The sequence below is a fragment of the Lithobates pipiens genome, unplaced genomic scaffold (genome assembly GCF_037356315.1).
Source record: "Lithobates pipiens isolate NorthernLeopardFrog02 unplaced genomic scaffold, aLitPip1_a1.2 Scaffold_19, whole genome shotgun sequence".
NCBI classification, from domain to species: Eukaryota; Metazoa; Chordata; class Amphibia; order Anura; family Ranidae; genus Lithobates; species Lithobates pipiens.
In genome coordinates this window covers 95,435,291-95,461,621 of record NW_027507764.1, presented here as the reverse complement: position 1 = coordinate 95,461,621, position 26,331 = coordinate 95,435,291, and the positions used below count along the sequence as shown (strand labels likewise).

General features: G+C 41.2%; 1 protein-coding gene across 11 annotated transcripts in view; it reads left to right on the top strand.

The window, feature by feature from the left end:
- PARD3 (par-3 family cell polarity regulator) overlaps positions 1–26,331 on the top strand; it is an 835,070-nt gene that overhangs the window by 416,283 nt on the left and 392,456 nt on the right. For all 11 annotated transcript variants that reach the window (XM_077491101.1, XM_077491100.1, XM_077491097.1 and 8 more), the window contains one exon: positions 19,853–20,041. In XM_077491101.1, coding sequence (XP_077347227.1) covers positions 19,853–20,041 — 189 coding nt within the window. The remainder of the gene's footprint in view (positions 1–19,852; positions 20,042–26,331) is intronic.

The following is a 26,331-nucleotide window of genomic DNA, read 5'->3' as shown; positions in this document are numbered from 1 at the left end:
ATGTGTCACTTGAAAAATGTTTTGAGGCAAGTCTACAAATCAATAAATGTCAACAGAAATATCTTCACACAGATATCGGCCATTACTGGGATTAATACCTTTCCCAGCCGCCGGGGGAGACTCCCCTCGGTCACCTGAACTATCTGGGGGGCGTGGGCGCGATGGTAAGACCTTGAACGCAATTTTAAACAAATGTTCCCCTTTTATTTTGATTGTACTTTACTATGCTGTTATATATTCAATTGTGATCTATATTTATATATATCTTTTAGATGTTGGTATTTCCTGAGGAAGCTGAAAAGCGAAACTAGTCTAAATACTTCACCTTCTATACCAGCCCCTGATTATTTGTAATGATTTTATGTTTAAATAAATAGATTTTTTTACATAATTGTTTTCTTAATGTCTTTATGATCTGTAATGGGCACCGTAATAGTCCCTCCGCTCTCCTCCCTTGGTTGACATTTCTGGTTGGGGACCAGATTTTTTAAAAAAAAATTCTCTACATTAACTTGGGATGATGGTGCAGTATGTAACATTGTATGTTTATATTCTTTTCTTTATTTGTGAGGCCACTTATAATTTTCATAGTACTTATAGTTGGTTGGACACTGACAAAAGAAGCTTTGTTGGGTTTGCCCCTTGTGTTCCCATATAATCCCACCTACTCCGTGAGGCTTCAGTTTTATCTTGATCCATTGGAGATGCTTGCTAACAACACTTGAACCTTGCGAAGTAGGCAGGGCTATATGGGTCCACTAGGGGGAGTGATTCATAGATTCCTGGTGTCTAAATTGATTCCTGTGTCCTGTACTGTACTCCAAGATACAGAATTTACAGCTATGTTAAAATTCCTTTTTTTTCAAGGACTGTTCAAATAGATTCTCTTTTATTGATACAGAGTTGTTGCAGTGATTGTCAATGTTTAAAGTAAATAATGTACATTATCAGTCGAAACGCCATCTCCAGTGGTTTCTGTATGACCAAAAACAGCCAGAGAGGAAGTCATTTCTTGGGAGTTTGAAATGAGAAGAGATGAACAATTGTCTGTTAACTTTTCCAGAAAACTGCGGGAGGCTCTGCTTGTGCACTTTTAATTAGCTGGTACTTTTAAAAAAATATACCATTCATTGATGTTCCATCCACATGTCACTATTGTTGGTGTCTATTCAGGATGTTGACGCTGCTCTGTCTGCACAGCGGGTCAGAACAGCGCTATTGGGATGCTGCTCGGCATAAATATTAAAGGAAATGTCGACTGACTTGTCTTAAGACAGCCGAATAATAAGACATATGGAAGTGGTTATTTGATTCCTTTTCTCATAGCTTTGATTTTCACACAAGATGAAAATCACATGCTATATAAATTTGATTTCTTTGTAAGTGCCCATAGAGGCTCACCTGATTCAAGCGTAGTGAGATTGAACTCAGACACTTTGAAGTATCGGGCAGAGTTAAACAGCTGCAAAGGCAAAGGTTTACCGTTTGTAGTTTCTTTTAAAGGTACACTCCAGCCCAAATTGTAAATTTACCCTTGAGATGCGCAAAGGGAGCACAGCTAACCTGTTAAGGACTTCAGGTATCATGCAAGCATTGCTGTAGCAAAAAGTCCTAACCCCACTCCCTTTTGTCTGTAATATGGTCATCCTGGAGAACACCTGCTTGTGAAGCTTGATGTTACTCCACCATTTCTGCCTACATTGACTCAAGGAGTCTACATTGAGCTGGTTAGTTGTGGTGTTCTTAGTGCGCACATTTTTTTTATCTGTAAGTAAAGGTCTTCTGCATTAGGGTATATGGAGGCTGTGCCTTGTATGCTGTTGATCAGTGGTTCGATGACAAAAACCCACATAGGCAAAGGTGAGTGCAGGAGGTCTCTGGCTGGTCTATGCTCACCACTTTTGAGGGAAATTAATAGGGTAGGGATTGCTATGGCAGACTATTGACCCTGGCTTTGTTGAAAGTAATGGTGCACCGAAATAAAGTTGCTGGACCGAAAATTCAGGATACACTTGGCCTGAAAACTGAAACCACATTTTTTTTTATATATAATTGTACTATAATTCGATTTTTTTAAATAATAATTTTTGAAGCGCTTTTGCATTAAAATAAAAACACAGAGAAAGCTCAAGCAAAAAACATCTTTTTAAATGTTATGTCTGTCTTTACAGTGGACGGTTGTGCTTCCATCGTGGTGTATTGCACCTCCCCATTGAAATACATTGAGAACACGATAAAAGCACAGAAACGCTCCCATGTTGCGTTTTTGTTGTTTTTTTTTTGTCACGTGACCTATGAAATGCAGCAAAATCGAGGTAAAATTGTGTGCAATTTTTGGTGGCCATTATTGGCACTTTTTTTTTCCTATCTGTAAAACATTGGTAACCCTATTTTCGCTCGATTTATTTATTTTTTTGGCTGATGTATCGGCACATCCCTAGTGAAAGAACTTTTACCATATATTTGCTCTAGAGGTCTGTTTAGTTAAAAGGAAGCATTCGTGTATGTGACACCTACACGAGGGGGTTTTCTGTATGTTTTAAATATTACATGTCAAATCGTATACACAGCTGCAATTCATAAATGTTTACAGTTTTAACTGCCAAAAGTTTTGTATTTTTGTACCATCAGGTGGATTGGGACTAGCATCTCAAAACTGCCAGAGCCCATCTCTAGTAAGCAGTATAGCCGACCCAGAAAACTCTGATGCCAAACTAGGGTTTGGCAGTGTGATCCTCTAAGCAGTGATGGGTCTATCACTATAATGGTTAAATGTAAGAAAAAAGAGAAAGTGCATGGAAATAAAATAACGAGCTGGCTGCACACCCCTAAATATTCTAAAAAGAATGAAAGGACAGGTTCCCCTTGGGGTTTTCAGGCAGCGACAAGAAGCAGAAATAAATTTGTAAAAATATATTTATTTTATTAGTTCAAAGGCTTAATTGCCGTCATAAATTTAAAAAAAGGACTCTGGTATATGTTATTACAGCATATCGATGGGTAAAGGATATATGCAACATTTGGCACAAAGATAGTTACAGGAACAGTTTACAAATACATCAATATTTCAAAAGCTACAAATAGCACCCATGCTACCCCCAATGCATTTCAACCTCTAGGGTCTTCTTCAGGGGGGGGGGACAAAACTCAAGCAGAAGGGGTGATTATATCGTATATTCTGCAAATAGTCAAAAGAAAAAAGACTTTCAATAAAAAAGTTTTTTAGCCTACAAATTTGCTAATTATTATACCTTATTTCAGTAATATTTACCAGTTCCACCAAACCGTTACTGTTCAACCAGAGACTTTTATTAAAATCTGAAAAATAAATTAGTGCCTTCTCTCGAAAGGTCATCCTGGTACAGCTGCCCTGCTGTTCTAACCCACTTCATCCACCCACCAAACTGGGGGAAAGAAGGGGGGGGGAGAGGAAAATGACTTCACAGGGGCATCGATCGCTGACTTGCAAGAATTGACAGTATCTGGATTTTATCCAGGGGAACCAGAGGAACAGAAGAGGAGGTTCTTGGCACACCCTAGGTGGCCACACCTAAAAATAATGAACTATAATAAAATATAAATTAAGTGTTCCACGTCAAGATATTCTAAGTGAATAGATAAAATGTTGTGTTACAATATTGTACTATTATATAGGTGCATATATGAATATAAATAAGAAATAGAAAGTGGAAGAAAATTAATGCTTAGTTGCCCAAATATTATATGTTTATACAAAAGCAATTTAGTAAAAAACTGTGGAGTCACCAGTATGATGATTATCGTTATTGTGAAGTGGTGTTACTATAATTCGTAAAAGATTTTAATAAGTCTCTGGTCTAACAGTAACGGTTTGGTGGAACTGGTAAATATTACTGAAATAAGGTATAATAATTAGCTAATTTGTAGGCTAAAAAACTTTTTTATTGAAAGTCTTTTTTCTTTTGACTATTTGCAGAATATACAATATAATCACCCTTTCTGCTTGGGTTTTTCCCCCCCCCCTGAAGAAGACACTGGAGGTCGAAATGCATTGGGGTAGCATGGGTGCTATTTTTAGCTTTTGAAATATTGATGTATTTGTAAACTGTTCCTGTAACTATCTTTGTACCAAATGTTGCATATATCCTTTACCCATCGATATGCTGTAATAACATATACCAGAGTCCGTATTTTAAATTTATGACGGCGATTAAGCCTTTGAACTAATAAAATAAATATATTTTTACAAATTTATTTCTGCTTCTTGTCGCTGCCCGAAAACCCCAAGGGGAACCTGTCCTTTCATTCTTTTTATCACTATAATGGTTGGCTGCAATACAGATTGCTGGGTATGTTAAGCAGTAAACATACAGTGCATATCTAACGTGTTTTTTAGCGGTTTGCCTGGCGTTCCACTTTACATAGTTACATAGTAAAGTTGAATATAGACACCAGTCCATCCAGTTCAACCCGAGTGAGTGTCTACAACCGTCCTTATCCCTGTACATCGCACACTCACGTCAGTCCCTACCCTCAAGGAGCCCAAAAAAACTTTGACTTAGTCTAAGCAGCAATGTCTTAACACTTTCAATCCGTCGATAAACAAATTCTTGGTGATATGTTGGCTACTTTCTGAAGAGACTGAAAGATCCACGCAAAATTATCTGTTTCGTTTCCATAATCTAGTAATCGGCTACGGCATTTGAAAGTGGCTAAACCCTGTTTGAATGGTCTCCAGGCAAACAAGTGTTACAATTAAAATGGAGACAAATTAAACTTTCCACTCAGTCTTGAAAATAAAATTACTTTTGACACGTGATATTTCACAGCTGCTGCCAAATTGCATAAAACCATTCAAGGCCAGATGTGATGTATTAGCTGAGATAATAGGAATAATGAATTTCAATGTATATGTGCAAATGGTGCCCAATAACAGTTAGCTGTCATGTGGAGGAAATTAACATTCTCCTCGCTTGGCAATAGTTAGACAATCAGTGTGATAAGAAAGCATCAGACAGCGAGCAGCATCATTATGCTGTTAAGTTTTTGAAAGTCATAACCTATTGACATGTTGTATTTTGATTTTCTCCTCTACAGGGAGAGTTGTATGCATTGTCGGTTTTCCCCTATTCATTTTTTTTTTTTTTTCTCAATTGCAAAATTGTTACTTCCAAAAATGTATTCTGTCCAAATACATAGTGGAAATACATACAGTGGATATAAAAAGTCTACAGACCGTTATAATGCCAGGTTTCCGTGATGTAAAAAAAGAGAGAAAGATAAATAATTTCACAATTTTTTCCACCTTTAACCCCCTTCCTGACCAAGCCCTTTTTTGCAATGCAGCACTGTGTCGCTTTAATTGACAATTTCACAGCCATGCAATCTTGTACGCAAACAAATTGTCCTTTTTACTCCCCACAAATAGAGCTTTCTTTTGGTGGTATTTGATCACCTCTGTGGTTTTTTATTTTTTACACGATAAACAAAAAAGTGTGAGAATTTTGAAAAAAATAATATATTTTTTACTTTTTGCTATAATATCCCCAAAAAATATATAAAAAAACAGATTTAGGCCAATATATATTCTTCTACATATTTTTGGTAAAAAAGATTGCAATAAGCGTATATTGATTGGTTTGCGCAAAAGTTATTGCGCCTTCAAAATAAGGGATAGATTTATGGCATTTTTATAAAAATATATTTTTTTTTAATTAGTAATGGGGGCGATCTGCGATTTTTTTTAATTTATTTTTTATCATGACTGTGACATTGTGGCGGACAGATTGGACACTTTTAAAAACTATTTTGGGACCATTGACATTTATACAGTGATCAGTGCTATAAAAATGCACTGATTACTGTGTAAATGTCACTGGCAGAGAAGTGTGCTTTCTCAGTGAATTCTGTCAGGGGGATGGGCTCACTAGAACTTGACAGAGATCACTGCTTCCGATCACTGGGAGCAGTACATCCCTGTCGTGTTGCTAGGCAGAACAGGGGAATGCCTTATTTACATCCCCGTTCTGCCTCTCTGTGCCACTATCGTGGACCACCGGGCAGACTTAGGGTCCGTAGGAACACTCTCGAGCCCCTGGCAGGGGGCACGTGCCCGCTAGTCGCCTATGATGGAGTGACGTACGGGTATGTCGTTTTTGTGCACCCATGCCATTCTGCCGACTTATATGAGAGTGAGCTGGTCCACAAGTGGTTAATGTGACCTATAAACTGTACAACTCAGTTGAACACAGATCTCAAATCTTTTAGGTGGAGAGAAGTAAAAATAAAAAAAATAAAATAATATGGTTGCTTAACCGCTTCCTGCCGGCTGTACACGAAATGACGTCCTCAGCTTTGAGCGGGGATATCTAAATGATGCCTGTAGCTACAGGCATCATTCGGATATCGTCTTTTAGAGCCGGCAAATCTGTGCACCTTAAGAATGATCATAGCCGCTGTTTCGCCACTTGAACGTTCTTACAGAAGGCGAGAGGGGACGCCCGCCGCCCTCCGGTGCTTCTACCGACTCACTGATCAAAAAACTTTTGGGGGGAAAAGTGTCAAAATAAAATAAAATAAAGTTAAACTAACAATAAAAAAATAATAATTTTTAAAGCGCCCCTGTCCCCGTGAGGTCGCACACAGAAATGAACGCATACGTAAGTCCCGCCCACGTATGAAAACGATGTTCAAACCACACATGTGAGGTATCGCCACAAATGTTAGAGCGAGAGCAATCATTTTGGTCTTAGACCTCCTCTGTAACTCAAAATGTGTAACCAGTAAACATTTTTTAAAGCATTGCCTAAGGGGATTTTAAAGTAGCGAAGTTTGGCGCCGTACAAGTAAGTGTGACATATTGGGTATCTATTTACTCGGTGTAACTTCATCTTTCACATTATGCAAAAACATTGGGCTAACTTTACTGTTTCGCTTTTTTTTTTCCCGAAAAGAACTCATTTGAGAAATTGCTGCACAAATACTGAGCGAGATAAAAAGTTGCAATGACCGCCATTGTATTCTCTAGGGTCTTTGCTAAAAATTATGATTTTTACATGTAAGAGAGAAATGTCCGAATTGGCTTGGTAGACAAGTGGTTAAACCAATACTTTGTTGAAGCACCTTTTGATTTTAATACAGCACTCAGTCTTGAGTATGAGTCTATCAGCATGGCACATCATGACATGACATCAATGCAATATTTGCCCACTCTTCTTTGCAACATAACAAAAACATAACAAACCTGTCTGCTTGCGAGGGCATCTCTTGTGTACTCTAAAGATCACCCCACAGATTTTCAATTGGATTCAGGTTTGGGCTATGTGTGGGCCATTCCAAAACTTGAATCTTCCTTTGAAGCAATTCTTTTGTTAATTTGGATGTATGCTTTGGGGGGTTGTCATGCTGAAAGATGAAGCTCCTCTTCATGTTCAGCTTTCTTGCAGAAACCTGAAGGTTTTGTGCCAATATTGACTGATGTTTGGAACTGTTCATAATGTCCTCTACCTTGACTAATGCCCCTGTTCCAGCTGAAGAAAAACGGCCCCAAAGCATGATGCTGCCACCACCATGCTTCACGGTGGATATGGTGTTCTTTCGGTGATTTGCAGTGTTGTTTTTGCGCCAAACATATATTTTGGAATAATGGCCAAAAAAATTCAACCTTGGTTTCATCAGACCATAATACGTTTTCCCACATGCTGTTTTTGCAAAATTTAGCCGAGTTTGAATGTTTTTCTATGCAAGAAAATGCTTCTGTCTTGCCACTCTATTCCATAGCCCAGACATGTGAAGAATATGGGAGATTGTTGTCACATGTACCACACAGCCAGTACTTGCTAGATATTCCTGAAGCTCCTTTAATGTTGCTGTAGGCCTCTTGGCAACCTTGGTTATGGGCACACTAGGGCACATGCCCCTTGTGGTCAAAAAAAGCTAAGTAAGGTAACGTAAAACTGCTGCAGCTGGTCTGGAAGTGGTTAAACATGATGTTAAAGGAAAAGCATTCAACATATTTTATCATTCATCAATTCTTTATTAGAAATTATATACATGAGCGGCTTCAATCAGCTGAAGTCATTCTGAATGACCTTTGTGTCAAGTAAATGTTTTGAATGAAACATAGGACAGGCCTAATAGCTTGAATAGCTAATGAATATGTAAGTAGGGAGCTGGGGAGAATAAAGGGTTTGGTGGGAGCATGAATTGCTTCTTGATATGTGAAGTAAGATTGAAAGTCTGTTAGCAGAATACAAAACCGGTGCCATGTTAATTCTGCTTATCGGGCAAGTCGGCTTTTCTTTTGCAGACATTTAAAGCAGAACTCTAGCTCTACCTTCAGTCTTGTAAAGTTTGGTATGTTACTCTCCTGTTGTGAAATTTTACACTGATTTCCTTTTCATTGATCATGGGACACAGAGTTAGGCTAATAATCATTACATACTGGGCTATAAGCCATCTCTAGGTGAATGGACACTGGTAGACAACGTCTTAGGAAGTGATCCCCAATATAACCTTCCATACAGTAAGTACATTAGTTTTTTTTTACCAGTGTCTGCAAAGTGGATGGGCATGTTTGTTTGAGTTCTGAGCTCCAGCTCTCTAGTCCCACAAATGGTTCTTAAATGAATAAAGGGATTGACCGATCTGATCCATTTGACACAGGATCTAATGCTTAGATAAAATGGTACCCGAGCCTCACAAAGACTCAAGATTCTGCAATGTTTTGCCTGTAATGCAACCTCCTTGTGCTGGACCATGCAAAGTGGAATCCTGGACACCACAGTGCTATGGCATTCCTGCAGGGTGCTGTGCAGGTCCAAGGGAGTGGACCCTAAACATGAAAAGGGTACCCAGTCCTTGAAGCTCCTCAAGTAACAAGAACCCGCCGTGATGGGTGAAAATTGGGCTCTTAGTTTCTAAGCTGCCCTGCACCTGGGAGGGTAACTGAAACCCCTTTATTGTGGGGTGTCCCAGTGATTGTAACAATCAGTCAAGCTAGCTAGAGGAAGGACACCTGTGTGCGGTGACCATATGGGGGAGTTTTGGGCTAGCTGTAGGTGTTTGCAAAGTGTACCTTTTTTTGCTTGTGTCTAGCTGTTTTTTACTTGAAAGATGCGCGTGCTTGGTTCACCATGGCACACGTGCATTCACAAGAGCGCTGCTGTGCTCAGCAGTTTGTTTGGTGGCCATGGTGCACACGACTTCTATATAGGCGTTATGTGCACTCGAAGCTGCCCATGTGCCATAGCCTAATCTGGGTGCATGAAAATTTGCGTTATGTGCGAATACAGCTGCACCCGTTCGCCGTTCTGGCGCACAGCCAGCTTATTTAAGCCGTGTATGTCAAGCATGCATTGCTTCCAGAAGGCACCTGTGGGACACAGAGCAGGCTCTGAATAGACACTTGCTGTGGTTCATTTCTCCTTACCTGGGTGACGTGAGTCACTAGGTGTTGTTTGGCAGGCTAAGGTGCTTAGCAGGATTGTTGCATAGAGGCTCGGTGAACCCTATTAACCGGTTCCTGACCAGCGCACGACGATGTACGTTGACAGAATGGCACGGGCAGGCATATTGGCGTACAGGTACGTCCAATCTTCAATGCGCCCTGCCATCGGGAGCGCGCCGCCGGCAGCACGCTCCCGTGCTGATCGGGACCCCTGTGAGTCCGGTCGCCGGACCCGCGGACCCGATTGCCGCGGGCATCCCCGCGATCGTCTCATGGGGCGGCTGAATGGAGGAAATGCCGTGTAAACAGCATTTCTCCATTCATATATAGCAACTAGTGACGCTGATCTCTGCTCCATGTGATTGGAGCAGAGATCAGTGTTCACTAAATGAAAGCCCAACCCCCCCCCACAGTTAGTAACACACCCCTAGGAACACTTAACCCCTACACTGCCACCCACTGGTTAACCCCTTCACTGCCAGTGTCATTTACACAGGAATGACTTCATTTATATAGCAGTGATTACTGTATAAATGACAATGGTCCCAAAAATGTGTCAAAAATGTCCGACGGGTCCCCCACAATGTTGCAGTCACAATAAAAATCGCTGATCGCCGCCATTACTAGTAAAAAAAAAAATAATAAAAAATTATTAATAAAAATGCTATAAAACTATCCCTATTTTGTAAACGCTATAACTTTTGCGCAAACCAATCAATCGCTTATTGCGATTTTTTTTACCAAAAATATGTAGAAGAATACGTATCAACCTAAACTGAGGGAAAAAAAAAAAATTTTATATATTTTTTTGGGGGATATTTATTATAACAAAAAGTAAAAAATAATGCATTTTTTTTCAAAATTGTCGCTCTATTTTTGTTTATAGAGCAAAAAATAAAAACCGCAGGGGTGATCAAATACCACCAAAAGAAAGCTCTATTTGTGGGGAAAAAAGGACGTCAATTTTGTTTGGGAGCCACGTCGCACAACCGCGCAATTGTTAGTTAAAGCGACGCAGTGCTGAATCGCAAAAAGTGGTCTGGTCTTTGACCAGCAAAATGGTCCGGTCTGTAAGTGGTTAAAGGGTCTTCCTTCTGAGGTGTGTTAATATTACACCCTTTTGTGGCTTGTAAATGTCTTCAAAAAAGCGGGACTAACACTACGGGGAAGGGCACACCTATGTCATCAATAGCTCCTGGGCCTGGTGGATGAGTCTGCTTCTGAGCAATCTGGACAAGAAGATATCCAGTTGATGTCTGCCTCTCAGTCGCAGAAGGTTTTGATACACTCTCTTACCGAGTTAGTTCATTCTGCCTTTAAGTTGCCTGTTGCAGAGGTTACTGAGCCTCCCTGGTCCTCTTTGGGGTCCCTAAGGCATCTTCAGGCTGCACAGGCTTTCTCATTACACCCTCTGTTGAAACAGGCGGTGTATTCTGATTGGGAATATCCTGGTATTATTTTTGTTCCTCCTAAGATGTTTTCCCTTTTATATCCCATGGATTAAAAATTCATAAAGAAGTGGAGCATGCCAGCCGTAGATGCAGTAGTCTCTTCCTTGAACAAGAACTTGACTTGTCCGGTGGATAATGCACAGGGTTTGAAAGACCCTGTTGACAAGAAACTGGAGTCATAATTAAAGTCTTCCTTTTCTTCAGCTATTCAGCCAGCTGTTGCAGCAATTGATATCTGCCAGTCCGTAAAAGATCAGGTCAGACAGCCTGACAGGCCTAACCAGAAGGATGATCTTGCTGAAAATAAGACAGATATTTCTCGAGCGTTGTGTTTTGCTGTTGATGCCTTTAAAGGATTCAATATAGTAGGTTTCTTGTTTGGCTCTCTTATCTGTACATATGCGCAGACTTTTTTGTGGCTTAAGAACTGATCAGCCAAGCTTCCTTGTAAGAAGTTATTGGCAGGTTTCCCCTTTCATGGGGATCGTTTGATGATTTGGACAAATATATGCAAAAGATTTCCAGAGGGAAGAGCTCTCTACTTCCTGTAAAAAGAAGCACCAGGCATCCCCTACTTAAAACCTCAGGGACTGCTTTCTCAGATGTCTTAGTGCCAAGGAGGGTCTGCCGACAACAGGGCGCTAGAGCCAGGGGCTAGCTGCAAGGCCAGGGCCAGAAAAAGCCCTGGGTCCAGAGCTCTTCTAAACCCGGCACCAAGCCCTCCTTTTGAGGAGACGCCCCCAGTATATTGGGTGGGGGGAAGGCTGCTGAACTTTGCGGACATTTGGAGAACAGTGATTCAGTACGAGTGGGTCACCTTGACTATGACCTGCGGTTACAAGCTGGAGTTACTGGGGGTTCCCTTTCTAAGATACAGCATTCCCTCAGATCCTCGAAGAGAGGGGGTTCCAGTCATTCTGGTGGCACCAGAGGACCCTGGTTTCCAGAGATTGTAAGACTGACAATAGACAGGCCATGGACGCTTTCACATCGCCCCAATCTACTGTCTCAAGGCCTGCACAGCGTCCTGACCTCAACACGATAGAACACCTTTGGGATGATTTAGTGTGGAGACTGCAAGCCAGGCCTTCTCGTCCACATCAGTGCTGGACCTCACAAATGCGCTTCTGGAAGAATAGTCGAACATTCCCATAGACACATTTATAAACCTTGTGGACAGCTTTCCCAGAAGAGTTGAAGCTGTCATAGTGCAAAGGGTGGGCCGACTTAATATTGAAGCCTATGGACGAACACTGGGATGCCATTAACCACTTACCGCCCGCAGGCCATCATATGACGTCCTTGACTTTGAGTGGGGATTTCTGAAGGATAGGTGCAGCTACAGGAATCATTCAGATATTATCTTTTAGTGCTTGCGATTCCCTACGCCATAAAAATGATCATAGTGGTGGTTCCGCCGATTTATCATTTTTACGGGCAGCTAGAGGGGACACTCCCCCCCTCCCGCCGCCCTCCGGTGCTTCTACTGACTCACTGATGGCAGCCATCGGTGAGTCGGAGAAAGGATCCGCTGGCCCCGGATTGTGACCATAGAGATTTCCGGCAGACCAGAAAGCTTCCCAGCCTAGAGGTAAGATGTGAGGTCTTATTAACCCCATATATCACTCTAAAAACTGTCATACCTTTATTTCTATTACCAAGGCATGTTTGCATTTCTTGTAATAGGAATAAAAGTGATCAAAAAAGTAAAAAAAAAAAAAAAATTTTTAAAAAGTGTCAAAATAGAACGTAAGTAAGTAAAATAAAAAAATAAAAATGTTAAGCGCCCCTGTCCCTGTGTGCTCGCATGCAGAAGCAAACACCTACGTAAGTCCCCCATATGAAAACAGTGTTCAAACACCACATTTGGGATATCACCGTGAATGTTGGAGCAAGTGCAATAATTCTGGCCCTGGGCCTCCTCTGTAATGAAAAACATATAACCAGTAAAAAAAAATGTAAAGCGTTGCCTATGGGGATTTTTAAGTACCGAAGTTTGGCGCCATTCCACGAGCGTGTGCAATTTTGAAGTGTGACATATTAGGTGCCTATTTAACATCTTTCACATTATGCAAAAAAAGTGGGCTAACTTTACTGTTTTTTTTTTTCTTTTTCTTTTTTTAAACATGAAAATTTTTCTATTTTTTAAATTCATTTTGAAAATTGCTGCGCTAATACCGCACGAGATAAACAAACAAAAATTACAGCACCAAAAAGCTCACCATGCCTCTTACTAAATACCTTGGAATGTCTACTTTCAAAAAAGGGGTCATTTGGGGGGTATTTGTACTTCCCTGGCATGTTCGGGTCACAAGAAATGAGATAGGCCACCAGTACATCAGATGTGATCAATTTTGTATGATTTGCACCACAGCTTGTAGATTCTCTAACTTTCACAAAGACCAAATGATATCCACAAATTTGGGTTATTTTTACCAAAGATATGTAGCAGTATAAATTGTGGCCAAAATTCATGAAAAAAAAAATAATAATTTGCAAAATTTTATCACAGAAACAAAGAAAAATGTGTGTTTTTTCAAAATGTTCGGTTTTTTTTCATTTATAGCACAAAAAATAAAAAACCCAGAGGTGATCAGATACGACCAAAAGAAAGCTCTATTTGTGGGGAAAAAAAGGACAAAAATTCATTTGGATACATTGTTACATGACTGAGTAATTGTCATTTAAAGTGTGAGAGCACCGAAAGCTGAAAATTGGTCTGGTCATGAGGGGTGTTTAAGTGCCCAGTTGTGAAGTGGTTAAAACTTACTTTAGGCATTTTTGTGTATTTTTTTTGTTTGTATTGATATTGTATTGGACACAAAAAATTGGAGAATCAAAAAGCCAACTCTGACACATGCTACGGAAAACACCAAAAATGGACTGGTCAAATCTGTTGGCTGGCTGTGTCCGGGGGACACGGCCAGAACAGAACTTCTCCGATGTGCCCCAGTGGCGGTGCGCAGAGGGTAAGTTAAAGGGAGGATGTCCAGGGACGCCCTCCCGGCAGATAGCGTCCGGCTATAGCGCGGGCGCAAAGTGGATATTATGCGTCTTCGCGTTCCGGATTCCATGTTGTCCAACCTGAGAAAGTGGGGAAGTATAATGGGGGGGGAATGTACTATAGGAGTTACCAAAAATATATCAGAGCCCTGTTGGCGAGTCAACCCAACAGGCCCAATTGCCAAGCAATTTTTGCTTGTGGTTAAAGTCATCCTTTAGACTCCAGAATGAATTGCAGAATCAGAACATCTGTAAAATAATGCTTCTTAATCAGAAGATGTTTTTTGGCGCAACAATTCCACAAGCTGTCCGCGTCTGAACTTCATTTCTGATTCATGAGTTCCGACGTGGCAAAAATGTGCGAGCAAGCAATACTTCTTCCAAGTTCAGACAAACACAGTTATGCTCTACAGTGTGCAGAGCATAAGAGAGTCTGAGTGCTGGAGGCAGAATCTGGTCAGAGGAGTCAGTGCAATGAAAGCATCGCCTTCTGAGATGAGGGAGAGCAGACTGCATGCAGAATGAGAAGACTGTACTGCATAACAGAATGGCAGTTCAAGCTGCAGGAGACTAAAGCAATTCTGCATGCTCTAATGTTAAATACTGTACATCTAAACATTTTTTTTTTTTTTTTTTTTTAAACCTTTGCTAGACACGTCATTGTCCTGAATTTCTAGGAAAATACATGCTGTTATAAATGGCTAAGCTACTATATAGTTTTATCTGACTTTGCTAACCTTAAAGTGGCTGTAAACCCTACAAATACCCAGTGAAGTGACTGACCTCAGGCGATGCACACAGGTGAAACATATCCTCCTACATAGGTTGTACATGTTTATCTCTAGTATTCTCTTCTCCACTGCCGTTCAAAGTCCAGAATTTATAAAGCTGGTCTGCGCTTTTAGAAAGCTGGGAGGAGAGCTTAAATTACACACTGCAGAGCTTTGTGAGGAGAGCTCTGAGAGCTGATTGGAGAGAAGTGACAGACACCCCTTCACACACAAAACGGGAAGAGAGCTGAGGCTGTCAATCACAAGTGTGCTGGAGGTCCCTTGCCATCACTTTTTTTCCCTTTATGTCCTCTAAAACTAGTCAGAAGTTAACAATCCATTTCAGAATGTATGTCATTTTCGATTGAAAACCGTACACATTGTTAGAAATGCATTTTTTTGAGAAAAAGTTTCCACCCTGCTCTTTTGAATTTTCTTATCACTGTTGTTGAAAATTGGTGTCAATTTGATCCCATGAGCTATTAGAAAATAGAGTAAAAAGTTTGGAATTAAATTCTACTAGTGTATGATCAGGTTAATAGTAGTCCTACCTCTTAACCTGAATTAGCTTTTGTGTATTTGGATATTTGGAAGAATACTTCTCAAAGTTCTGGTTTTGTGGTGGTTAAAGAAACCTTTCTTTGTCAATGTTGTTAGCTTTGAAGTGGGCATTTTAGTGATCTTGCATGATGTAGTTCCATTCAAGAACAGGCTATCCATCCACAGAAGAAATATTGCTTACCTGCTGAGAGCTTTGAAAAGGTTTTAAGTTTATCAATGATTTTTATCCTCACTAAAATGTTTGTTTTTAATAAATTGACTGTGAGTCCTATTAACACATGTGTATGTTATAGTTCCCCAAGGTGTACAGAGCTATAGTTGTTTAGCATTAGATTTATATGTCCTGTGAAGCATAGCTCCCTGTTCTATATAATGAGCTGATACATCTTACAGATTGCTTATTTGCCAGTTCCTGCAGTGTCCTTCAATTGCATTACAGTAAGAGAAGGTTTTAAACAAGTGACTTTTTTTTTATTTTTTTATTCACAGTTAATACAGTTCTTTGTAACTGTCAATTACAAGTTTTTTAAAAAAAAAATTTGAAAAGTTTTTATTGCTTTTAACACGATTATACACAAGACCCAACGGGCCACACAAAAGTAAACTATTTACATTACTTCAGCATTGACTCTCTCCTCCTCCTTCCAGACCCTTACTCAGTAGTAATAAGGCCCTACCTGTTTTTAGTAACAGTCAATGGAATGTTACGATATGTCTGACAATTACATACATGTTAAATCTTACTACAGGTGTATTGTATTAGGTGCCACTCAATCGTAGTTCCACTATTTATTAAACTTCCCCACACTTTCTCAAATTTCTGTGGTATGCCTCTACTAATGTATGTAGCCTTGTATAAAGGCGCAGCCCTATTAACCGCACCCTTCCACATTGATACAGATAGAGGATTGAGCTTTCTCCATGATAACACTATCATTTTCCTAGCATAATATATTAGAATCGTCAGCAGCGTAAGAGTTACTGTCTTTGGGGCTAGATTATCTACCAGTCCCAAAAGGCACACCTCTATCGTTGGCTCTATAGGAATGGCTGTAACTTCTGTTATGCATTTCGTGACCCCCTTCCAAAACGTTTGGATGTTCGAGCAACTCCAAAAGATGTGCATGAAATCGGCAGTAGGGGAACTGCACCACCAGCATCCAGAGTAGATAGGGAACATCCTAGTCAATCTAGCTGGAGTAAAATATGTACGGTGCAAGAATTTAAATTGAATGAGATGGTCCCTAGCAGAGACCAATCTAGTAAAATGAATGTCCCATATATCATCCCAGTCCATCTGGGGGAACACCTCACCCCACACTGCCCTACACTGTGTAAGGAGATCGCCTCCCTCATGGAACAGTTTATATATTGTAGACAGGGCCTTGTCCAAAGATTCTAGATCACTAATTTTTAGGGTAATACCCATATCTCCAAATTGGGCATTGTATGCATGTCTGAGCTTAAGAAAATGGAACAAGTGAGTGTTGGGAAGATTAAACTTAGATTTCAGGGCGTCAAACTGCAAAAGTTTCCCGCCACCCACTATGTCTTCTAGCGTCTTAATACCAAATTTCGTCCAGATGATTGGATCCGGGTACTCGCATAAGTGCGCTAGTTTGGGGTTCTTCCAAAGCGGTGTACAAGGAGACATCTCAGAAGCGTTACTCATCTTGGTCACTGCTACCCATGCCCTGCAGGTTGCACGCATAGATATTGTGAGCCTATATGGAGCTCTGATACCACAGTGCAGGAGATGCGTCAGCGCCTCATAAGAACCAACAATAGCCGCCTCTAATGTATTGGCAGTGTCATCCTCAGGTAGAGTGAACCACCTGTGCACGAATACTAGCTGGCCCGCTACGTAATTCCTGTGGAGGTCCGGAACCGCCAGTCTCCCTTGTTTCCACGGCAGTTGTAGCACCCAGAGCTTAATTTGGGGGTGTCGCCCCTGCCACAGGAAAGATGTTATGAGTTTATCTATTTTTTGGCGGGTGCCCCTATGCACCGGAAAAAAATTCAGATAACATATTGTTTAGCTTTATGCCTGCTGTGGGGCAGTGATATAGAATGTCAATCCACTTCCTGAACTGGGATCTGAAACCGCATACTCTAGTACCACCCTCATTTAATTCCAGTCCATGGAATCAACGCCTTTTCCAGATCCAGAAAGACCAGTATCCCACCACTAGATACAAGTTTTTTCTTGATGGGGTCTTGCTACGTCACTAACCATGTCCTGCAAATTATTTCTCATATTAGCCAACTTTCTGAGATGGGACAGTGGGGGAGGCTTTTTTCCATCAAGATTACCATTTCGTGTTTGTTCTCATTAGAGAGATTCACCCCTCTATTCATTCTGATAAGTTGTCATTGACAAAAAGTGTGGGCAAATCCCAAATTTTAGAATTGTATACATAAGAATAGGTGACAAATGTTCCAGTGGAGACACCTGTTCTGGTGACAGCTATGGTAAGAGGAGAATTCCCTTTACTTCCCGTTGAGCCCGCAAAACAGAAAATAAAGGGAAATCGCAAAGGGTTTTTAACCTGATAATGAAATTCTCCCATTTGCTGTCTTTGGATAGTTAACTATACCTTTTAAAAGCTTTTTGTTCTATATGTTCTGAAAGAGCAAAAAATACCTATTGAGGCCAGAAATGTTGTGAGTTGATAACTTATTGTGCTCTCTGTCTGAGTTGCACTATTCCCAGCGCACTCTCTCTCTGTGGTCTGTAAAATTCCTACCCTCTGTTATGGAGAAAGGGGAAAGTGTTCCGTGTTAAAACACACAACAGTGCTCTTCCATAGATAAAGTATAGTGAGTGAACGTAGTGACCCAGGGACAGAAATTGTGGTCACTAGATTACCATGTTAAAATAAAGAAGAAAAGACTGAAAAAAAGTTAATGAATGCAGCCACTAAGGTCTTGTAAGCTGCAATTTTTTGCATTTTCATTTTTGGGTTTAGACATGTTTTAAGGGGGACCTCAAAATGCAAACTAGTGGGTTTTTTAGTCTTGTATTTAAAATACTTACACTTTAAATATTATCTCTTTTAGAGGTTGATACAAAAGACCAAAAAAGAGCGACCAGCTAATAAACAAGGATAAGTGTAATTTGGTTTCAAAACGAGGAAAAGTTATGAGCTATGGATTGCCCAGTGCTGCACCTAATTTATTAGCCCAGCAACCCAAGTAGAAGGTCACTTAATCTTGTATAGTTTACAAAATTGGAGGTATCATGGGCAACTTTTGTTTGTGCATTGGCAAGGATTTTGTATCGAGAAATGCCTATAGGGAATTTTCAGATGTACCTGTGTAGAAATTTCTGCATTAGAGGCCAGAAACGTATCTGTGGTTTTACTTCCTGGTTTATGATGCTTTATTTTAGGTTAGATGTGTTGGCAAATTATATTAGCTGCCTTTTTGTGTATAGTGTTCTAATTTCGGTTCATCGCCCTTCTGCTGTTTAATTTAATATTTTCAAAGTCTATTGTCTGCTAGTGTAAACTGATATTTACTTGCTCACTAAAGTCACACCATCTTAGAAAGGTGAGTAGAAAACAGAATTTCACATTTCGTCCATGAATTCCCCAACCAGGTATGTGTGATTTGGTAATTGAGCAATTATTGCTCGGTTTGAACTCACGTTTTCTGTGTCTATGGGGTTTACATCTGTCAGGATGTGAACATGTTTCATAAGTAATGCTCATGTTCATTGTGTGCGTCTAGCAGAGGCTTGTAGTGTGAAAGTTTACGCAACATCAGTCTCCGCACTTTCGGTTGAAGACACATTCTTTGAGGCATTGGTCTGCTACCTGCACATGGTGTCCTTATTTTTTTTTGGTGAAGCTGTTCCAGATTTGACACACAGACAACAGACCCTATAAATTGTTTCCCATGTATTACAGAATGTTAAACCTCTCTAAAATGTTTTTTTTTTTTATATCTGGCATATTTTAAATACCAAAAAAAGTGATTTTTCAGTTTTGAGATATGCCGAAGTAGGAGATTAGCTGCAGTCTGCTTTGTGCAGGCACCATATTGTCTCGTCTATGGGAATACAATGCAAGTTTTTTTTTTTTTTCTCTCTCTGAACTCCTTCGGTAGTTTTTTTTTTTTTTTTCTACCTGTTAATACCCCTCTTTAAAAATACCTATGAACGCCTGTGTGTGCAAGGCCACATAGTCTATCATAGAAGTGCTTTTACAGGTATGAAAAAAAAATGCTAAATTCCTACCTATACAAGTGTCAGAATTGTGGTTGAACTACTTTCAGTCACAAACTCAGAAAGAGCATGCAACAAGTGAAGTTCGAACTGCTCGTCTGCATTCCTGTTAGAATTCATTGACACTAAAAGTATTGAAGTAATTGAACCACAATGACAGGCATCCAGTCATCTAGCATTTTCACAAGTGAGGTCAGCAATGGCAATGGGCATGCATCTTTGTCAGCTCAAAGTTCAGGGCAAAATCCATTTAAGTTGCTGTCTGGAATCTGTCAGTGTTTGTGGTAGACACCTACAGTAAAAATAAAATAAAAAATGTTGCTCCTAAATTGAAAGAACTTTGGAAGATCCAATTTCTTACCAGTTCTTAATGTTTTGTGTGTTATAAGCCAGATTATCTTTTGTTCTGTAGCAACCAGAAGAAGATGACTTGGTTCTCACGCCTGATGGCACCAGAGAGTTCTTGACGTTTGAAATTCCTCTAAATGATTCTGGATCTGCTGGACTTGGCGTCAGTGTTAAAGGAAATCGGTCAAAAGAGAATCATGCTGACCTTGGCATCTTTGTAAAGTCTATTATCAATGGTGGAGCCGCTTCCAAAGTAAGTGAATATTTTTTGCTTTGTGTACATAGAAGATTACTGGAGAGGTCATAGAAAACTATCTGACATTAACAGAAATAATCCAAGCGTAAAACTGGGTGCCTGTTTGCTTGCAGTGGAGACCTTTGACTCTATATTAACCACTTCAATACAGGGCACTTAATCACCTTCCTGCCCAGACCAATTTTGAGCTTTCAGCGCTGTCGCACTTTGAATGACAATTGCGCGGTCATGCTACACTGTACCCAAATGAAATTTTTATCATTTTTTTCCCACAAATAGAGCTTTGTTTTGGTGGTATTTGATCACCTCTACGGTTTTTATTTTTTGCGCTACAAATAAAAAAAATACCGAAAATTTTGAAAAAAAAAATGTTTTTTTTTGTTTCAGTTTCAAAACTTTGTAAATAAGTACGTTTTCTCCTTCACTGATGGGCACTGATAAGGCGGCACTGATGGGCACCAATGTGGCACCAATGAAGTGGCACTGATAGGCGGCACTGATAGGCGGCACTGATAGGCGGCACTGATAGGCGGCACTGATAGGCGGCACTGATGGGCAACACGGATGGGCAACACGGACGGACACTGATAGGTGGCACAAATTGGCACTGATAGCTGGCACGGATGGGCTGGACGGATGGGCATGGATAGGCGGCACAGGTGGGCACGGATAGGCGGCACAGGTGGGCACGGATAGGCGGCACAGGTGGGCACGGATAGGCGGCACAGGTGGGCACGGATAGGCGGCACAGGTGGGCACGGATAGGCGGCACAGGTGGGCACGGATAGGCGGCACAGGTGGGCACTCATAGGCGGCACAGGTGGGCACTCATAGGCGGCATCGGTGTTATAGTAATGGATGCCAATCAGTGCCAAACAATAATGCATGCCAATCAGTGATGCCCATTGTGGGCACTGATTGGCATCCATTATGGGCACTGATTGGCACCCATTGTGCTGACTGGCATCCCTGGTGGTCTAGGGAGGATTATGGCCTTTATTATCTTTTCCCTGGTGGTCTAGTGGCGTCCCTGGTGGTCCAGTGTGGGCATCCTCGGGGGGGCTGTGCTGATAATCGATCAGCACAGACCCCCCCTGTCAGAGGAGCAGCCGATCGGCTCTCCTCTACTCGCGTCTGACAGACGCGAGTGAGGGAAAGCCGATCACCGGCTCTTCCCATTTACACTGTGATCAGCCGTGATTGGACACGGCTGATCACATGGTAAAGAGTCTCCGTCGGAGACTCTTTACCGAGATCGTAGTTGCCGGGTGTCAGACTGACACCCCGCAACAACGATCGCCGCGATGCGTGCCCCCGGGGGCGCGCGGCGGCTCATAATCCTGATCACGTCATATGACGTCCGGTCAGGATTATGAAACCACTTTGCCACCGTCAATTCCCTATAGGGCGGGTGGCAAGTGGTTAAACACAAAAGAGGGGAGCTATCATCTTTTTACTTTTACTTTTGCTTAGATATGTATGCGAATGTGATCAGTTAACATTACTTACCACCAGTGTGACATGTCCCTGGTGCTGCTGCCTCCTGGTTTAGGTGAAGTCTTCCTATTTTAAGGCCCCTCCACTCACACAACCCTCTTGAAGAGTCCCTACCACAATGCCCTCAGTTCAGGTCACCCCACCATACCAGAAGATTACTCTAGTGTTGGATACCAGTGGCAGATACAGAAGGAGTGTGATTAAACCATTTGTCAATGTGTATTGTGATACATTTAAAAGAACAGCCTTGTTGGACTTAATGACATACAGTGCATCCAGAAAGTATTCATAGTGCTTCACTTTTTCCAAATTTTTTTATGTTACTTATTCTAGAATGGATTAAATTCATTTTTTTCCTCAAAATTATACAAACAATACCCCATAATGAAACGTGAAAGTAGTTTGTTTGAACTCTGCAAAATTTATTAAAAAAAAAAAAAAAAAAAAAAAAATCACATGTACGTAAGTATTCACAGTCAGTTGTCCCGTAGCCACTCCTTTGTTATCTTGGCTGAGTGCTTAGGGTCGTTGTCCTGTTGGAAGATGAACCTTTTCCCCAGTCTGAGGTCCAGAGTGCTTTGGAACAGGTTTTCATCAAGGATGACTCTGTACATTGCTGCATTCATCTTTCACTCGATCCTGACTAGTCTCCTAGTTCCTGCTGCTAGCCAGGTGATTAGCGGTGCCTGGATTCCTCCAGACATGATGCTTGTCATTCAGGACAAACAGTGCAATGTTTGTTTCATCAGACCAGAGAATTTTGTTTCTCATGGTCTGAGAGTCCTTTAAGTGCCTTTTGGCAAACTCCAGGCGGCTCTCGTGTGCCTTTTACTGAGGAGTGGCTTTCGTCTGGCCAATCTAACATACAGGCCTGATTGGTGGTGTGCTGCAGAGATGGTTGTTCTTCTGGAGGGTTCTTCTCTCTCCACAGAGAAATGCTGGAGCTCTGGCAGAGTGACTATTGGGTTCTTGGTCACCTACCTGACTAATGCCTTCCTCCCCAATTGTTCAGTTTGGCCAGGCAGCCGGCTCCTAAGAGAGTCCTGGTGGTCCCCAACGTCCTCGATTTATGGATGATGGGGGCCACTGTGCTCATTGGGACCTTCATGGGACCTTCAATGCTGCAGAAATTTTTGTGTACCCTTCCCCAGATCTGTGCCTTGATGCAATCATGTCTTGGATGTCTACAGACAATTCTTTGGACTTCATGGCTTGGTTTGTGCTCCAACATGCACTGTTAACTGTGGGACCTTATATAGACAGGTGAGTGCCTTTCCAAATCACGTCCAATCAACTGACTATACCACAGGTGGACTCCAAGTTGAGCTCAATTTTGAGTGTCATGGCAAAGGCTGTGAATACTTATGTACGTGTGATTTTTGTGTTTTTTTTTTTTATTTTGAATAGATTTGCAATGATTTCAAACAAACTTCTTTCATGTTGTCATTATGGGGTATTGTTTGTAGAATTTTGAGGAAAATAATGAATGTAATCCATTTTGGAATAATGCTGTAAGATAAAAAAATGCAAAAAGTGAAGCGATGTAAATGCTTTCCGGATGCACTGTATAGTGGGTGGGACAGCCGGCACTCAAACATTGCAGAGGTTGTGAGGGTTGTCCACAACTAAGCTATGTTTGTGTGACAATGCTGTAAAGCAACATCTTGACTGACCCACATCTTGAGTTTCTGGAAATCTGGTGGCACCAAGGTTTTTCTATTTTTACTATATAAAGGAACATGTTTTTTCATTTTTTTTTGTAAAATATGCAGTTATGCTGGATACAGATTGTACACACACAGCCAAGCTGAAGGGCAGATATTTAGGGGTTGGTTGAGGGAAAGGTTTAACCACTTGCTTACTGGGCACTTAAACACCCTTCCTGCCCAGACCAATTTTCAGCTTTCGGTGCTCTGACACTTTGAATGACAATTACTCAGTCATGAAACACTGTACTCAAATGAATTTTTTGTCCTTTTTTTCCCCACAAATAGAGCTTTCTTTTGGTGGTATTTGATCACCTCTGGGGTTTTTATTTTTTGCGCTATAAATGAAAAAAGACAGAAAATTTTGAAAAAAACGCATATTTCTTTGTTTCTGTGACAAAATTATGCAAATTATTAATTTTTCTTCATATATTTTGCCCACAATTTATACTGCTACATATCTTTGGTAAAAATAACCCAAATTAGTGGATATTATTTGGTCTTTGTGAAAGTTAGAGAGTCTACAAGCTGTGGTGCGAATCGCACAAAATTGATCACATCTGATGTACTGGTGGCCTATCTCGCTTCTTGTGACCCGAACAAGTCAGGAAAGTACAAATACCCCCCAAATGACCCCTTTTTGGAAAGTAGACATTCCAAGGTATTTAGTAAGAGGCATGGTGAGCTTTTTGATGTAATTTTTTTCCCACAATTCTTTGCAAAATTAAGATTTTTCATTTTTTTTCTCTCCACAAAATTGTCATTGTAATAGGTTATTTTTCTCACAGGGCATGTGTATACCACAAATGACACCCCCAAAAAAATTCTGCTACTCCTCCTGAGTATTACAATACCACGTGTGTGGGACTTTTTCACAGCCTGGCCACATAGAGAGGCCCAACATGCAGGGAGCGCCATCATGTGTTCTAGGAACATAAATTACACATCTAACTTGTTGACTACTTATTACACTTTTGAAATACCAGGACAATGACACGTGACACTGATGACAGATGGCACTGATACGTGGCAATGATGACAGATGGCACTAATATGTGGCACTGATGACACGTGGCACTAATACGTGGCACTGATGACACGTGGCACTAATACGTGGCACTGATGACACGTGGCACTAATACGTGGCACTGATGACACGTGGCACTAATACGTGACACTGATGACAGATGGCACTAATACGTGGCACCGATGACGCGTGACACTGACAACAGATGGCACGTGACACTGATACGTGGCACTGATACGTGGCACTGATGACAAATGGCACTGATACGTGGCACTGATGACAGATGGCACTATGTGGCACTGATGACAGATGGCACTATGTGGCACTGATGACAGATGGCACTATGTGGCACTGATGACACGTGGCACTATGGGGCACTGATGACACGTGGCACTATGTGGCACTGATGACACGTGGCACTGATGACAGATGGCACTTATACGTGGCACTGATGACAGATGGCACTGGGGACAAATGGCACTGGGGACAAATGGCACTGACAACAGGTGGCACTGGGGACAGATAGCACTAACAGGTGGCACTGGGGACAGATAGCACTAACAGGTGGCACTGGGGGCAGGATGGCACTTTTTTTTTTTTTACTTTTTTTTTTTTACACTGACGGCCGCTGCAGCCGTTCATCTCTCCGCTCTCACACTCTGTCTGTGTGAGGAGGGAGAGCAGCGCTGAGAGATGATCTCATATGTTTACATATGAGATCATCTCCCATTGGACACGCCAATCGTGCTGTAAACGGCCGCTGTGATTGGCCGTTAACAGCGATCTGTGTTTGCCTGTCCCCGGGGGACACGACGAACACAGAACTTCCGTGATGCACGCCCGCGGCGGCACACATTGCGGAAGTAAACAGGACGTCCAGGGACAGCCACCCGGACGAAAGCGCCTGCTCTACGGCCGTCATTCGGCTATAGGGCGGGCGCGAGGTGGTTAAATAACAATCTCACAGCCAGTGAAAATAAATGAATGGATCAATAGCTGTTGCTGATCCATTCGCTCGTTCCTCTTTCATAAACTAATCTGGTTCCTCTTTTTCCTCTGCTGCAAGGGGAAGGAAAGGGATCTTCAATGTAAACAGTAGTTTTTTTTGTTTGTTTTTTATTCCTCATCACTCTAATTGGTCATCACATCGTTTCCAAGGTACCGATCCATTTGGATCGGTTTTGTAAACTGTGTGTAGTGAGCTTTCTACCACTTTGCTATTCAAAAACATGTGGAGGTACAAAAGTGGTTAAATGTAAAACTTTGTTTTTAATTATTATGCTTAGAGTATGGAATGGCTAAACACCTTGCCTGTTGTGTTCCATTGGGAGCTCTCTTCACTTCCTGTTCTGTAGACACAACAGAACACAAGGAGATCTCCGTAGTGTGGGATGAAATCTTCCCTTGGCTAGTTGTCACTGGAGCAGATATCCACATGGAAGATTTCCACTCTATTCTCAGTCAGATGACAACCTAAAATGTAGGCTTTTTCCGCACTTTCCATTTCAGTGACACCAGGACAAACAAAATGAGTGAATTCCTCAGCACAATCTATCCAGAATTATTGGCTATACTCTTATTGTGTTCTAAACAGAATTTTCAAAATGATGACTGAGCACTAAGGATCTATATAGAATTTTCACCAGGTTCCTGAGATTGTTATTTATGCATTTGGCTGGAGGCCTTGGTTTACCTCCCCACTGATGTGTCTACAGCCTCAGGAGATCTTTGCAGTGATTGTTTCACAGTAATCTGCACATCTGATAGTTTGCCAATGATAATTGCTTAAACATAATTGGCAATGAATAATCCCAATTTTACTACCTACAAAGTGCCCATGATATATACTGATCAATACCGTACAACACTGAGCTTCCAATTACATTTTTCCCTCAGAGAGAGATGGAAATCGATATATATGTTAAGATTATTTGCAGTACCAGCAGTGTGTACATTCTGAACAACAATACACTTTGGCTGCTTGTACTAATGCCATTAACTTATGTATTTTTAGGTGTCCTCTTAAGAAAAGTAATGCAGTTTGAAAAATATGCTTT